We start from the raw sequence: 14,857 nt of genomic DNA, 5'->3' as shown, positions 1-14,857 counted from the left end.
AGATATGGGCGGAGGGGGAGGGGACACACCGGTGTGCACGATCGCTAACCTGCAGCCAACCAACCAATTCTAATCGCAGGAAGGAGTTCCACAACTGTAAAAATCCCAGCCACAGGTGGAGGGGGGGGTGCGCGCACGGGGAAAGCAGGCCTCTAATGCCCCAAAGGGAGCCTGGGATCGCATTGCGCACTTTTGCCAGGGAATGGAGTCGTGTAACAAGTCGTGTAGGAACTTTCGTTCAGGCTCCGAGTGGGAGAAAATGGACCTTTTCCAAAGCGCCTTCCTTTTTCTTCTCTAGCTACTTTGCGGGGTGCGGGTGGAGAGCTCGGTATCCTAAGTATTACACCTACTGAGGCTGCTATTCAGTGCACACTGAGCTAGCCTCAATAAAGTCAGTGGGATTTACTTGGGCACGTATCGGATCGCACTATTGTGGGGGTAAATCTCCACCACCAAGCAGCCAGTGTGGCTCTTTCTGGGGTGGAGTGAGGGAGGTTCCTGGGAGCTCTAAGAAGTAAGCCCAGCTGACACGTGAATTAAACACGTTTTAAGTGGAGCTGGATGGCGCTGATAAAGGAACCCAGGAGCCGGCAAACTTCAGGCTTGTGGAATCGACTTTTCCCCCCGATAACCAAACCTGGGTGCGAGAGGCAGACGCTTAAACCACTCCGAGACCAGGGGTTCGTTTGAGTACCAGAACTGAACACAGTCGCTCCACACGCACAATCGCCCATGTGGAGCCCCGACAAATCCCAGTAGTATAAGTTGAGGAAGCGGAGAAGATTTTTGTTAAACAATTGGGAGGGGGAAAACCCAAACTGGTTTACTTCAAATTGCCCAGAAATCAAATAACAGATTCTGATTTTTTGTTATAGCAAGAGTAGAGGAGCCTCAGGCCTGCTGTTGCACGTTGATCACTGGCGTGGCATGTTCATGCACTTTCATAATGCGCAGGAAGACGCTTCTTCACACTGGCCAAAGAAAGGGTCTGTTTTCCTAAATTATCTGCTTTCCCATCCAGGCTTCCCCGCAGCCTAAGCTGTCCCTTCCAGCTGCCTGCTTGAGCTTTTCAGTCACAGTTATGAAAACCCTGTCTTCAGTGAATATCCATTGAAGACCTAACAATCTGAGGTTGCAACAGTTTCTAGCAGCTGAGGATACAGGGCTGTTGTTGCTACCCAATAAAGTGGGGTTCCAAACGCTCCATTGGGGAGGATCGGAAATTTAAAGGGGGTGCAGAGATCCTCTAATAAGGATAGCAACTTTCCAGACATGTGGGAAGGACAGGCAATGGCAAAGTGATGAGCTGTAAAATGTTAAATAGGAGTTAGGTCCCATCGTGTTCTGTTGGATTTACCTCCATGTAAGCATGGAGGAACCGGGTGGCGCTGTGGTCTAAACTGCTGAGCCTCTTGGGCTTGCCGATCAAAAGGTCAGTGGTTTGAATCCCCGTGATGGGGTGAGCTCCTGTTGCTCTGTCCATGCTCCTGCCAACCTAGCAGTTCGAAAGCACGTCAGTGCAAGTAGATAAATAGGTACCGCTCCGGCAGGAAGGTAAACGGCGTTTCTGTCCGCTGCTCTGGTTTCGCCAGAAGCAGATTAGACATGCTGGCCACATGACCCGGAAAAACTGTCTGTGGAGCAGATAAACGCTGGCTCCCTTGGCCAGTAAAGTGAGATGAGCGCCGCAACCCCAGAGTCGTTCTTGACTGGACTTAACTGTCAGGGGTCCCTTTACCTTTACCTTTACCTTTACCTTTAAGCATGTGTAGGACTGCAGCCTGAGGCACTTTGTGTATTATATGCAGCAAGGTTGTTGTGATAGTAGTTGCTCTCCTAGGTCTTTGATTCCAGTGAGTCCATCTAGTTGTAAATAGGAACCAGATCTGTTGCGTTCGGCAAAGACATGATGCTGGTTATTTATGCCCCTTAGATCAGGGATGGCTAACTTGTGGCCTGATGGATGCTGTTTGGCCTGCAACTTCCAGCAGCCCCTGCCAGCAATGGCCAGAGATGATGGGTGTTTGAGTGCTGTCCTCTCCAACATGGACAGGGTCACAGTTTAACCACCCCCGGCTTACTGCACTATTTCAAGGTGTCTCCCAATATCAAAACCAGCATAAGGAGATATAGTGGGAAGAAACATGTTGCTGTAAAGGGCAGCAAATTTTATCCCACCTATGCTATGTCAGGGGTCCCTTTACCTTTACCTTTTATGCTGTGTGCAACACCCTGGTATGTATGTATGGAAAAAAACAGGAGGTTATGTTGCAATATTTTATTTTTATTTTGAAAATCTTGCGTGCTGCTTAATCATAAAATTCTAAGCAGTGCACACAATAAAATTATTGATAAAACACAGCTAAAAACACAAAACTGTTTAAAAAAGTTTACATAAGATAAACATCAATAAAACACAAAAAATCTCTGTTTAAAACAAACATAGATGGCTAAATTGTTATACATCTGGATAGCCTTGCAATTATTATTTTGATTTTATATATTATGATCTTTGCTGTGAACCCCCCTGAGACCTCTGGGTATAGGGCGGCATATAAATTCAATAAATAAATGAAAGAAAGAAAGAAAGAAAGAAAGAAAGAAAGAAAGAAAGAAAGAAGGTTTTAGCAGGCATCTAAAACAATATAGCAAGGTTGCCTGCCTAATGTCAATAGGCAGAGAGTTCCAAAGCACAATTGCTGCTGCACTAAAAGGCTAATATTCATTAGTCTCCTTTACCACAGTGACCTCAAGAAAAATAGATGTATCCATTTCTTTCTCTTCATCAAATATAGCACATGTAAGGGTCAACACTTTTTATATGTAAAAGTAGCTAGTCAGTGGTACGTTGCTGCAAACTATTTTGCCGTCAGCTTTTAGATATATATGAACAAACCACATGTCTGTGATTCTTGAAATGTGTGTGCTAAACACAGGCTCAAAAGGAAGCCTAAGATTAATTGCCGGACGTCTGTACAAAAGCCAACACTCAAAAGCTCAGTAACTGCTCAGGCTGGCTTCAAAATGAATGAGGTTTCATATGGATTCCTTTTGAAAAGTGACGAAGATTGGTATCTTAGCAGACCAACACTCTTTCAATATTGCTTTATACTTATAGTCCACTAGGGGATGCTCCCTCTCTCTTTCTAAAATGATCCAGTAGCTAGCAGGTGAAATCTTCCTTTATTTTAAACTAATGTCTTCTTTTTGTCTTTTTTGGTCTGTTACAACTGAGCTTCCAGTACCATTCAGAAGGCTATAATATGTTCTGATGGTAATATCTGGTATAAAAGATGCAGAGTCTTTTGAACTATAACCATGTGGGCCAATGCAGTATTCTCCAGTGAACTCGATGGCAGCCCTGCTGGACCAGAGGCCTATCTAAACCAGCATCCTTTTTTTCTACTGAAGCCAATCAGGTGCTTCTAGGAAACCTACAAACAGAACATGAGGAGAGTCACCCTCTCCTGTTCACCATACTGTTAATCAGAGGCATGTTTACCTGATCCTGGAGGTAGCATATGGCCATCGTGACTAGTAGTCGTATCCTCCATGAAGGAGCTATGACTAAATGCAACAAACTTAACAAACAAACCAGAGAGTGTAGTTTTATTTATCTTATTCCATAACCAACTATTTCTCCAAGGAGTTCAGGGCAGCATATACACAGTTTGCCTTCTACAGTTTGCAAACTACAAGAAAGAAGATTCCACCTAAACATTAGGAAGAACTTCCTGACAGTAAGAGCTGTTCAACAGTGGAATTTGCTGCCAAGGAGTGTGGTGGAGTCTCCTTCTTTGGAGGTCTTTAAGCAGAGGCTTGACAACCATATGTCAGGAGTGCTCTGATGGTGTTTCCTGCTTGGCAGGGGGTTGGACTCGATGGCCCTTGTGGTCTCTTCCAACTCTATGATTCTATGATTCTCTCTCATACAACAACAAGCCTGTGTGGTAAGAGAGGTGGGGTGTGTGTGTAGTAATCTGCCTAAGGCTACCTAAGAAGCTTCATGGTTGTAAGGACAGAGGATATGAACCTCAGCTTCCTCAGGCTAAGGCAGACATTCCATCCACTACGTGACACTGATTTTCAGTGTGCTTAGAATGGAGAATTTAATCATAGATCATTCAAGGCTCACGATTTTGATGTTATTTCTCATCTATGTATGGAAACTGAGTAAAATAGAATGAATATGGGAGCTGCCTGAAATATCGTGTGGGTCTGTGAGGAATAGTTTCTCCGTAGTTAATAGCATCTGGCTAATTTAAGATGCAAGGGACAAATTTAGGTCGGAAGGATAATCTGAGGAAAGCCATCAGAAATAAACTCTCAGCCTATACTTGGAAGAAAGTACAGTACCAATTAGTTCAATAGGACCTGCTGCGAAACAAACAGATAATTTGTGCCTGTACATCTGACTGGGTTGCACTAGCCACTTGTATATTGTGAGCTAACAGGAGTTGAACTTATTACAAGTTATTAAGTTTTGGCCTACAATGTTGGAACAGCCCATCTAAGAATTATTTGGATCAGTCTTTCTCACCATGCTAGATTAAGAGTTCCTTGCTCCACATAGTATGGCTTATGACTCCACCATTAAAGAAGGGATGGCATGGTTGTTGACACTGAATTTGCTACTTCAGGATAATCTTCATGACATTACAAGCCTGGAAGGCCAGTTTTCATGCAGTCACATCTTTACTAACTTAGATGCACACTACTTATCCACAGCAAATCCCCGTCTTCCATGTTGCTCCCTTCCACAAAACATGCTGCTTTAAAAAACTGAGGCTATGCATTGGAATTGTGGAATGGAAATTATATTAAAACTTGGATTTGTGAATAATTGTTGAACTTCAGAACGGATTATTAGCATATGCAAAATATTTATTCAACTGATGTTAAGTATTATAGTTTGATTGAGGTCAACAAAACTATCTCCCTGCTTCATTTGGTTGGTGTTAAAATAAAAGTTACTCTTTGAGGAATAAAATTAACTTACTTTCTACAGAGCTTAAAGTGGGAGTTATGTATTCATCCAATTCTAAAGCATTATGTTAAATATGCTGAGTGTAGTCACAGTATATTATCATCTTTTCCTGTTAACGTAATGTTATAAAGCTAAGTTTAACCTAATTCTGATTCTGTACTGCCACTACCTATTTGTACCCCAGTGCTGAAACATGAGACGTCCCAGTGTGGTCTGCTATTGACCCCCTCCCTGCACTCCTACATAACTGTATATTCCAGCTGCTCTGGAAAGCAAAGGTAATATATCTGCAACCATTCATATGCAGTCACTAAAATGTTTGACACCCTCAAACTTACTATTGGCAGGACTGGTCCAGCGAAGAGATAAATTTTTTTTTTGTCCTCATAAACAAGAAGGCAAAACATTGCAATTCCTTTTGAACAATTATTTACTACTTTTTGTTTTTATTTTGATTATGTATTTGGTGTTTTTATACTGTGATTTTATCCTGTGAACCACCCTGAGATCTACAGGTATAGGGCGGTATACAAATTATTATTATTATTATTATTAATAATAATAATAATAATAATAATAATACCAACTGTGTTAGAGACAAGGGAGCAATGCCAATAATTAAATCTTACAAAGGAGTTTTGATTATGATATTTTATCTTGGGCACAATCTAGGCACCATTAGGCACTTATTAAAGTGAAATGGATTTCTATGCAGAGACATATTACATACGATGACAGAATCACTACTAGTGGTAATTTGTCAGGGGTGGAGGACAGAATGTGCCCCTCTCTCCCATTAAAGCAGTGTCCTAGTACTGGATCTTCACCCATGAGAATGACAGAACTCTACATATGGGAATTAAGGTCTCTAAACCTGCTCCCTGAACACCCCTCTGTGTTATGGAAAACAAGCATGGTTAAGCACTGTGACTGCAGAGGGTGTGCTGAATTCATTTATTAAAAAGCCTTATTCATGTATATGGCTTCTTCCCAACAGCAGCATAACATGTGGCTGATCATGAAAAATTACAAAAGATAGATATATTTTCTTTTTAAATTTTCAACATTTATTATCATTGCTATTGCAGGCATATCAAATATGTAGTAAAATATTTCGTATTAAACTACCACCTTAAAAATGTAAGTACAATGCACCAAAGGTAAACAATTTTATTGTGCTTACATTAAGCTATGTGGCAATATAAAAAAAAAGCATAAAAATGGATGTACACTAAAATAGAAGTTTCTGTAAGGTTAATAAACTTCTATCAAGGCAACCATTGAAATATTAAAATCTAATTTATCTTGTTATTTTAAAGGAATGCATTATAAAAGACCCTTACTACATAGTAGAAAAATACAAGGTTATCATTTATGCACTTATTCAAGCTAACCTAATGCCTGACTATACTAGATACATGATTGTCTAGAACTCAATATTGTGGGTAAGAGTTAGTATAACTTTTAGATGAAGGTAAGGAGTTCCTGAACTCATAGAAAGGACTGCAGTCCATGGTGGAATAACTGGCTTTTCAAACATAGTATCATGAACAAAATAATCAACAATGACCAAATCATGATGGTACAGTTACCCTGTTTGTGGGGACTGTTTTCACAAATCATGTCAACCTATAGACAACTATTCCGGGACAATTTAGAGATGTATGAATATCATAGCACTGCTCAGCAGTGGCATACTTCATATCCCAGCCAATCTAATGCCATTTGTGCTCCTGCCTTTGATCTCTTTCCCGCAAGCCCTTCCACCGAGGCTGAGAGAGGGAGCAACACTGGCCTTGGTATTTTGGCCTTATCCCATTCTTGGGCTGAAGGTACTCCTCTCGCAGAAGCTGTAGCTCATTTGCAGCTCTTGTACATTTCTGAAATGGTGCATGGAGACTGCAGTGTGCTTCTGAATCGGTCCCAATCTTTAGTTCTTTTTGCAGACGGTCTATAAGATAGTTCTCAAGGTCACCTCTGCTATCTTGGGCATTCCTAAGCCTACGAGCATTGGTAATGAGATCTCCCATCAACTTGATCTTCTGTATCTTGGGTGCTAGAAATTGCTTCTTAATTGTGCTTGCAGTGTGAGGGTCTGAGTTCTTGATACTCAGAGCATAAAGCTCTTCAAAATGGCCCGCCATCATCTTCCATTGTACTAGGGCTACTTCCAGAGCTGCCGCCACACCGCTTATTAACACACTGGGTGGTTTCTGGAATCACAAAGAGCAGAACAAAGATGGCAAATAGTAGAAGTTACAATTGTTTCCACCACATTTTCAACTGCTTGTGCTGTAATGCTCTTACCTCTGTCTTCTGAGCAACATCTTTGAGATTTGTGGGATACAGATATAGAAAATTAATATATGCACACAAGGCAGCTCACCAAGCTTATTACAGCTTTTTATATGATGATATGTTAACCAAGTGTTTGTATAATTGGTGTGGATAATATTGATCTCTAAAATATGTTCATTGCCAATAAAGTAATGAAAGACTAGAATGGGTTGTAGCAACATAAAATTGCACGAGTGTAACACTGATCCATGCAGATCTCCAATAAAAAGAAGAGAACCCGTGTACTCTACCCTCAGATCCCTGGAGGAAGGATGGGATCTAAAAGCATGGAATGGTGCTGCTTGCTTGCATAGGGAAGGATGTCCACAAGAGATAAGATTAAACAAATATCAAATGGAATTTGCTAGATTTTCAAAGGATATGGATTGTGCTGGGTCTCCCAGATTAGTTGCCTTGGAGCAGAAAAGCAAAATAGTTTTCATACATATTTGCTTCAAATTGCAAGAGATGGCAGGGTGAAAGCACTTCTATACCTGTTAACATATGGCCATATGTCATTCATTCTGGAAGTGGGGAAGGAACTCAAATCATGGTTACAGTGGTGTTAAAAAAACCCTCTTTAATAAGTGCAATAAGACTGATGTCTAAAAAGAAAATTTGAATTTGTATGGGGGGGAAAAGCTAAGCTCCAGATCTGACCCTATCATTTCACTGTGAGAGGCATGAAACCCGCTAGGTGTCATGCAGAAACATGACAGGAAAAAAAACATGTCTTCTCGCTTTATGCTTCTAGGCTAACATGAAAAAAGGTGTAGCTAAATGCAGATGTAGCTCATATCACAAGGGATATGTGTGCAAGTTCTTTTTTGATCTGTTACATGAGACATATACCTTATGAAGTTAAACCTCAGACATGAGGACAAACTTTGCCACATACCTGGATAACTCTGGTACAGTAGAGGCCTCCCCTGTCATGCTGGTATTGTATGAGAGCTTCTGCTGCTTCCCTCTCCTCTTTAGCCCGGTCCAAGAAGAATTTAGAAACATTTGGTAAAGCCATATCAGAATGATCAAAGATTTCACCCTATATTTTTCAAATAGACAACAAAGCAAAACACTCACTGCAGTTCATATACAAAGTACAATAATATTGCTAAATGTTTACAGTACTTAGGTTTAAACTTCAAAAGGAGTAGAAGAAAAAAACATTTCTGGAAAACCTATATATTTTAGAAGTAAAACACAAACTTTTGCTTTTGCCATAGATAGAAACAATATTTCAAATTAGGTACCCTGGGGTATGTGTATGTTAAGTTAAAAAAATATTTGTACACCAGACAAAAGACCATATAACCTGTTTTAGTTGTAGTCATGGGCAATTAGTTTTCCAGAAAGTTTACTAATATTCCAAATTAGGGGTGGGAGACTATAGCGCCCCCCCATGTCATTGGGCAACAATTCCCAATATCCCTGACCACTGCCCATTCTGGCTGGGGATAAAGGGAGTTGGAGCCCAATGACACAGGGTGAGCCATGTACTCCTCACTCATGCCTTAATGTGACTGGGATCTGATTTAGCACAATTATATTCAAAAAAGGTAAACACTGTTAATTTTACAGAATGCAGAAATATCTGATATGTTTTTCAAAAAACTGAAAGTAGTTGAATTGGCCGGGGGGGGGGGGATTGATACAGATGCATATTTTCATTCAAAGATGCATCTAGTCAGTGTATGAGGACTCAAGTGCACATGATGATGTGAATAAGGATGCTTATCCAAACGCAACATGCACACAAGACTGCTTATGCATGCAGATCTCTGGCTGAATCAGGATGCTGTATATTTCTACAGTAGATATTTGTAAGGATAAGGAATGTTAGAGGCTGTACCATTTGTCACTTCTTTTGTTGCAGAAAGTTAGAAGCTGTTGCCTCTGGAGTAGTAGTTGGAGAGTGGAAAGTATGCAGGGGGATATACAGGCAACATGATTGCCATTCTTCTCCCATAGTTACATCCTGTGTCATGTTACCGCTTTCTTACACACCCCATCCTCCAGATCTGGCCCCTGGTGTTATTGCTGTTCTTCCCACATGAGCTTGATTTTTCCACATGGTTTCTGAATTCTTACATTATTCAAAAGTGTGTGGAATGGAATCATGGGGAAATCGAAACAATGTCACTTCCATAATGTAAGAATCAGGTCTTGGATCACTGCTACTCTTCATGTTCAGTTTACTTCAGTTTACTTCAGGTTATTGCCTCTTCAGTTTACTGCCTACCAAGTTTACCCTCCTTCAAACTTCAAAGGAACATAGGAAGAGCCCCGGCAAATAAACCAATGTCCCATCCAGTCAACGATTCTGTTCTCACAGTGGCCAATCAGATAGATATATGAGATAAGAAAACACTCCCTAAGGTCTTCACCACATTAAAACATGAAGAAAATCATTAACAATATGAAAGAAACAGATCCAGACTCATACTAAGTTCCAGCAATTGCCCAAGTACATTCTGTGCCTGCAGAGAAGATGGGACTTTATGGCTATTATTAGCCCATTTCCTCATTGTTTTTGCTGGAAAAATATGTTCTCATATTCTGAGAATATTGTCATCTTGAATTGTGATCCTTATATCTAATCAGGGCAGTGTTGTCAGCAGCTTCCCCTTTTCTCTTTTTAGAAGGAATGCAGTGACAGCTGAAGGATGTTGTCACAGCTTCCCACCACTAAGTTCTGAGTCAGTTTTTCTTCCCTTGCTTCATCACTTTCCCCATCCCTGCTCTTCATTCCTTGATTCTCTTACTCTACCGTATAATCAGTGTAGCTTCATTACCGTCAGTTGCCTACCAGACTCATTTAACACTCATATTTTTCGCAAGTAAAAAGGGCCTGACTTCTGCCCCCATACTTACAGGCACTGAGTCTCTTAAAGACTGATTCACTACTGTTCACATATCCAAAAGTGAGTCAGTCAGCATGTAAATTTCCTTCCTTGGTTCCAGACCTCCTAAGATGCAGGACTTGTCCAAAATTAAGACTTCATATAAAAAGAAATCACGACAGATAGCAACAGACAGAAGTGAGTTATACAAAGGGGAAAGATTGCACAGCTGAACAGGAGCTTTGCATCAGTTTATGAGTGTCCGCTTGCAGTAAATGCTGAACCATTATTTTCCATGCATATTATTATTTATATGCCATGAACAACCTTAAAAGAAATATTAGACATTGTAAATACAGTGAATATAGCAATATAGTAATTTCATACAGCAGCAAAATGTACCATAATATATAAGATGTGTGGTACTGTCTGACTCGCTCATTCATGGCAGTATCAAAATTGCTAGGGTATATCCACATGACCTAGCTAAGTATTTGCTCACAAAAAAGTACTTCTGGCATCAAAATGGGGCATACGTGCACATCTCTCCCTCAAAACAGTGGACTTGGCATACCCCCCAAAATACTTACAATACTGCCTTATGAAATAGAAACCTGAAATTTGGGGGAGATACATTAATAATTTAGTTTGGTGTTACAATGAACACATCCATTCAGTTGTGTACAATCCATGTGTATACAGCCAGTTGTCACCCAGTGGACAAAACGATGTCATTTCTTTCCCACAGCCTTCCAACACATGAGCATTTTAACATGACCCTACAAGTGGTTGGCTCTGCATGTGAAGGAGCATTTGTGAAGGAGAGGGCATTTGAAAAGCAGTGGGAGCCTGGTTCCATAGCACAATGGGGGCATGGCAGAGTGACAAGAAGGAAGAGAATGGGCCTCCATCCTAAGGTTAAGGACAGGGCCATATGTAGCAAAGGAGTATACCAGATAGAATAGAATCATACAATCATAGAATTGTAGAGTTGGAAGGCACCCTGAGGATCATCTAGTCCAACCCCCTGCAATGCAGGAATATGCTGCTGTCCTATATGGGAATCGAACCTGGGACCTTGGTACGATCAGCCCCATACTCTAACCAACTGAGCTATTATTCATGAACTAATGTTGTCAGCCGAATGTATGAATGCAGGCACACACGTGTGGAAAGAGTGGGGATTTAGTCACTTTATGTGCAGCAAAAGACCTCAGCAGATGCTGGTTTAATACAGAAGAAAAGCCATGCCTCAGCTGTATCCAGCAAAGGAAGAAGTATTTTAGCCACAGCTCCCTGGGATGCAAACCAGAATCTGTTTTCACAACAGCAGTTCCAGAAGATGTACATAATAATGTTTTAAAGTGTGCCTTTGCCATGAACTAGCCATCACACACCATGAGGTTACTAGAAGAGTTCCCAGGTGTGCACCTCTTCTACCCCTCTTTTTAACATGGGTACCTTATACCAGCATATCCATTGCTTGATGGCTGTGGCTTGGGAAGAAGAACTCAAGCAACGGCTATCTCAGTGTTTCCCCCCGGGAGAAATAGGTGCCAGTAGTCACCATGATAGTGATGTATGGAAGTGAGAGCTGGACCATAAAGAAGGCTGATCGCCGAAGAATGGATGCTTTTGAATTCTGGTGCTGGATGAGACCCTTGAGAGTCCCATGGACCTATCAAACCTATCCATTCTTAAGGAAATCAGCCCTGAATGCTCACTGGAAGGACAGATCCTGAAGCTGAGGCTCCAATACTTTGGCCACCTCATGAGAAGAGAAGACTCCCTGGAAAAGACCCTGATGTTGGGAAAGATGGAGGGCACAAGGAGAAGGGGACGACAGAGGACGAGATGGTTGGACAGTGTTTTCGAAGCTACCAACATGAGTTTGACCAAGCTGCGGGAGTCAGTGGAAGACAGGAGTGCCTGGCGTGCTCTGGTCCATGGGGTCACGAAGAGTCAGACACAACTAAACAACAAGAACCCAGTGAACATCTACACAGGGCTGTCATCTAAAGGAGAACAGGGGAATTCACCAGACATTACCTTGGAACTGCAAGAAGATCAAACCTATGCATTCTTATGGAAATCAGTCCTGAGTGCTCACTGGAAGGACAGATCCTGAAGCTGAGGCTCCAATACTTTGGCCACCTCATGAGAAGAGAAGACTCCCTGGAAAAGACCCTGATGTTGGGAAAGACGGAGGGCACAAGGAGAAGGGGACGACAGAGGACGAGATGGTTGGACAGTGTTCTCGAAGCTACCAACATGAGTTTGACCAAACTGTGGGAGGCAGTGGAAGACAGGAGGGCCTGGCGTGCTCTGGTCCATGGGGTCACGAAGAGTCGGACACGACTAAACAACAACAGTCACCATGAAGTTGTTGCAGTAAGTGTTACACTTTTTAACAACACAAAAAAGAAGTGCCAGTACTGCGCTCCCGGGGGGGGGGGGGAGCACTGGCTATTGTGGACGTGCAAGTCCGGCCTAAATGCAGAGCAGAAACGAGGAAAGAAAGAACCCCAACTGAAGAGGCCCGAGGTGAGGAGGTGAGGCAGGATGGAGAAAGGCCAACCCAGAGCGAGCCCTCGTTGTGGCCCCGGAAAGAGGCATCTCGAACGCAGAGGAAAGAGACGCCGGCGGAGCGCCGAAGGAGCCGCAGCGCCTCGCCCCAGGCCTGCCTTGGCACGCCAAGCGGGTCGCTGCGCGGTGGCCTTACCAGCATCTGCAGGACATAGGCGACCTCGAGCAGGGCGCCGGTGACTCCGCACAGGCCTTCCTCCACCACGGCCGGGAAGTTTTGCTTCACGAGTTTGCCCAGAGCTCTGCCATGCCGGTGGATGGCGCACAAGGGCAGGCCGCTCTTGAGCCTTTTCGGACTCGGCTCGGCCATGGCCCGCTACTACCGCTGGGCTTCCTCCTCACCGCCGGCCTCGCCTTCCGTCCAGCCGCCGGCCCAAGGCACGACGGGGAGGCCGTCGCGTCACTGAGGAGCTGCCTGAAGTTGGAACATCAAACAAGAGACAAGGGTGGGGTTTAGAAAAAAAGAGAAGTAACCAGGAAGCGGCAGCTCGTGAAGCGAAGAAGGTGAAGAGGCGCGCGCGCGCTCCCCGTCTCCTCGCGGCTATATATACAGCACCCGGGTCAAGGGGCAGAGGCAGGGCGGGACGCTGGCACCTGGCGCGCACCTGGCCGCGGGCGGGCCCGCTCCCACACGCCCTTTCCCGCCAGGACAGGGCTGCCTAACGGGCCGTGACAGAACTCCTCTCAGGCTTGAAGGGGCATGTTGGCCTGCATTCGCTGCGAGACTTCACACGCCCTTCCTAAGTTATACCTTTGCGTTTTGCACGCTCTCGCGCGTTTTCTAAGACTGAAGTTTAACCTGGAAACTAGCCTCGCCGAAAGGCTTCCCTGAATACTTCTGTACACTGCAGAGGATTGCGCAGTCCCGTGCTGGAAAGCAGCGCTCGTGAAGGTCGCTGTCCGAACATATCGCAGAATAGAAAGTGCTGGGGGAAATGTGCACCCTAAAGTGAATGCACATTCCAGGAAATAGAGATCCAATAGCCCTAGCCGATGTCATTTCTGTATTTGGATTACAGAAGTGAGAAATGGGAAAGAGGAGCAACAAACTCCGGATTCAAGCAGTGAATTTTACTACATTCAGATGAGCATATTTTACTAAAAATCAGTCCCATTCTTTCTTGCTATTGAGATGTCAGGCATTATGCTTTATGGGTTCACTTTGTAAACAGATAAACAGATGCCTGCATGGTCAACAATAGGGATTTTCTTGCCTTGTGTGAAGTGGACTAAATCTTGAGTTTTAAAATATATGGCAGCAAGACCTTTTTCACTAGTTCAGTCCCGCTTTCTTCCTCCTCAGTCAGCTGTGAGGTTAAAAGAACCCACCAATGCCTCTCCGGGCACAATCTGTGCAGAAGTCTCGCCTAAGGTTGCTTCCAGTCAGTGACTTAAAGTAGATGCTCTGCCACTGAGCTGCAGTCCATCTTTGACCTTGGAGCACAAACAGTTTCGGGCAGGGCTTGAGAGAGTGATCAATCACAAGGATACCTCCGAGCCATATAGAAACTATGTCAGTCACAGTGCTGACTGCTGCTATTTAAACATTCAGTCAGCATATGCAATCCAAGTCAGTGGCTGCTCGGCTAAACCTTCCTTATCTCTTTAGCTCCCTTCTGCTTTAGTGCTACAATTACTGACTGAAGAGAGCACCAAGTACACAAGAGCTATCCACTCTTTTCCGTGTTTCCTTGGTGAGTCACTTGCAGATCTCTTGTCCTGTTCCAAACTATGGGAGTGCAGAAGGCGTTTTGTTTTGTTTTGTTCATTGCTGTTGTTTGTCATTTACAATTTTCCATCTACCTTTCCCCCCCTCTTATCATATACTGCAAGATTGGCCCATAGAGGACAGCGAAGGTGGATAAACCAGTTTCTTTTACATAGCCCTGGCAAGATCCGTTAAGTATATCTTAGTGATGCAAATTTGTATATGTATATAATCATTAAAAACAACAATTAAAATCAATAAAACTTTTAAAATACCCTTAGCACCTAAACATGTATAGTCGACTTATATAATTTGGTTGCCTCCCTTTTCTTCTTGGCTCTTTGCCCCCATGCTGAGATAGAGGGTAAGCTAAAGCTTTTGGCTGCATGCTGAATA

The 14,857-nt window shown here is 43.0% G+C and overlaps 1 protein-coding gene across 1 annotated transcript; it reads right to left on the bottom strand.

The window, feature by feature from the left end:
* Positions 1-6,031: 6,031 nt before the first annotated feature.
* Positions 6,032-13,267, bottom strand: LOC308473882 (ferritin light chain-like). Its single transcript, XM_080999777.1, has 3 exons — positions 12,890-13,267; positions 8,223-8,369; positions 6,032-7,200 (listed from the first exon to the last, which is right to left on the bottom strand). Exons 1-3 carry the CDS (start codon positions 13,061-13,063, stop codon positions 6,703-6,705), a joined length of 819 nt encoding a protein of 272 aa, XP_080855903.1. The 5' UTR covers positions 13,064-13,267; the 3' UTR covers positions 6,032-6,702.
* Positions 13,268-14,857: the final 1,590 nt, after the last annotated feature.

This window comes from Podarcis pityusensis (genome assembly GCF_964106645.2).
Source record: "Podarcis pityusensis genome assembly, chromosome: 1".
NCBI lineage: Eukaryota > Metazoa > Chordata > Lepidosauria > Squamata > Lacertidae > Podarcis > Podarcis pityusensis.
Note: the sequence above shows the minus strand (reverse complement) of the source record. Positions and strands in the feature narration are given on the sequence as shown.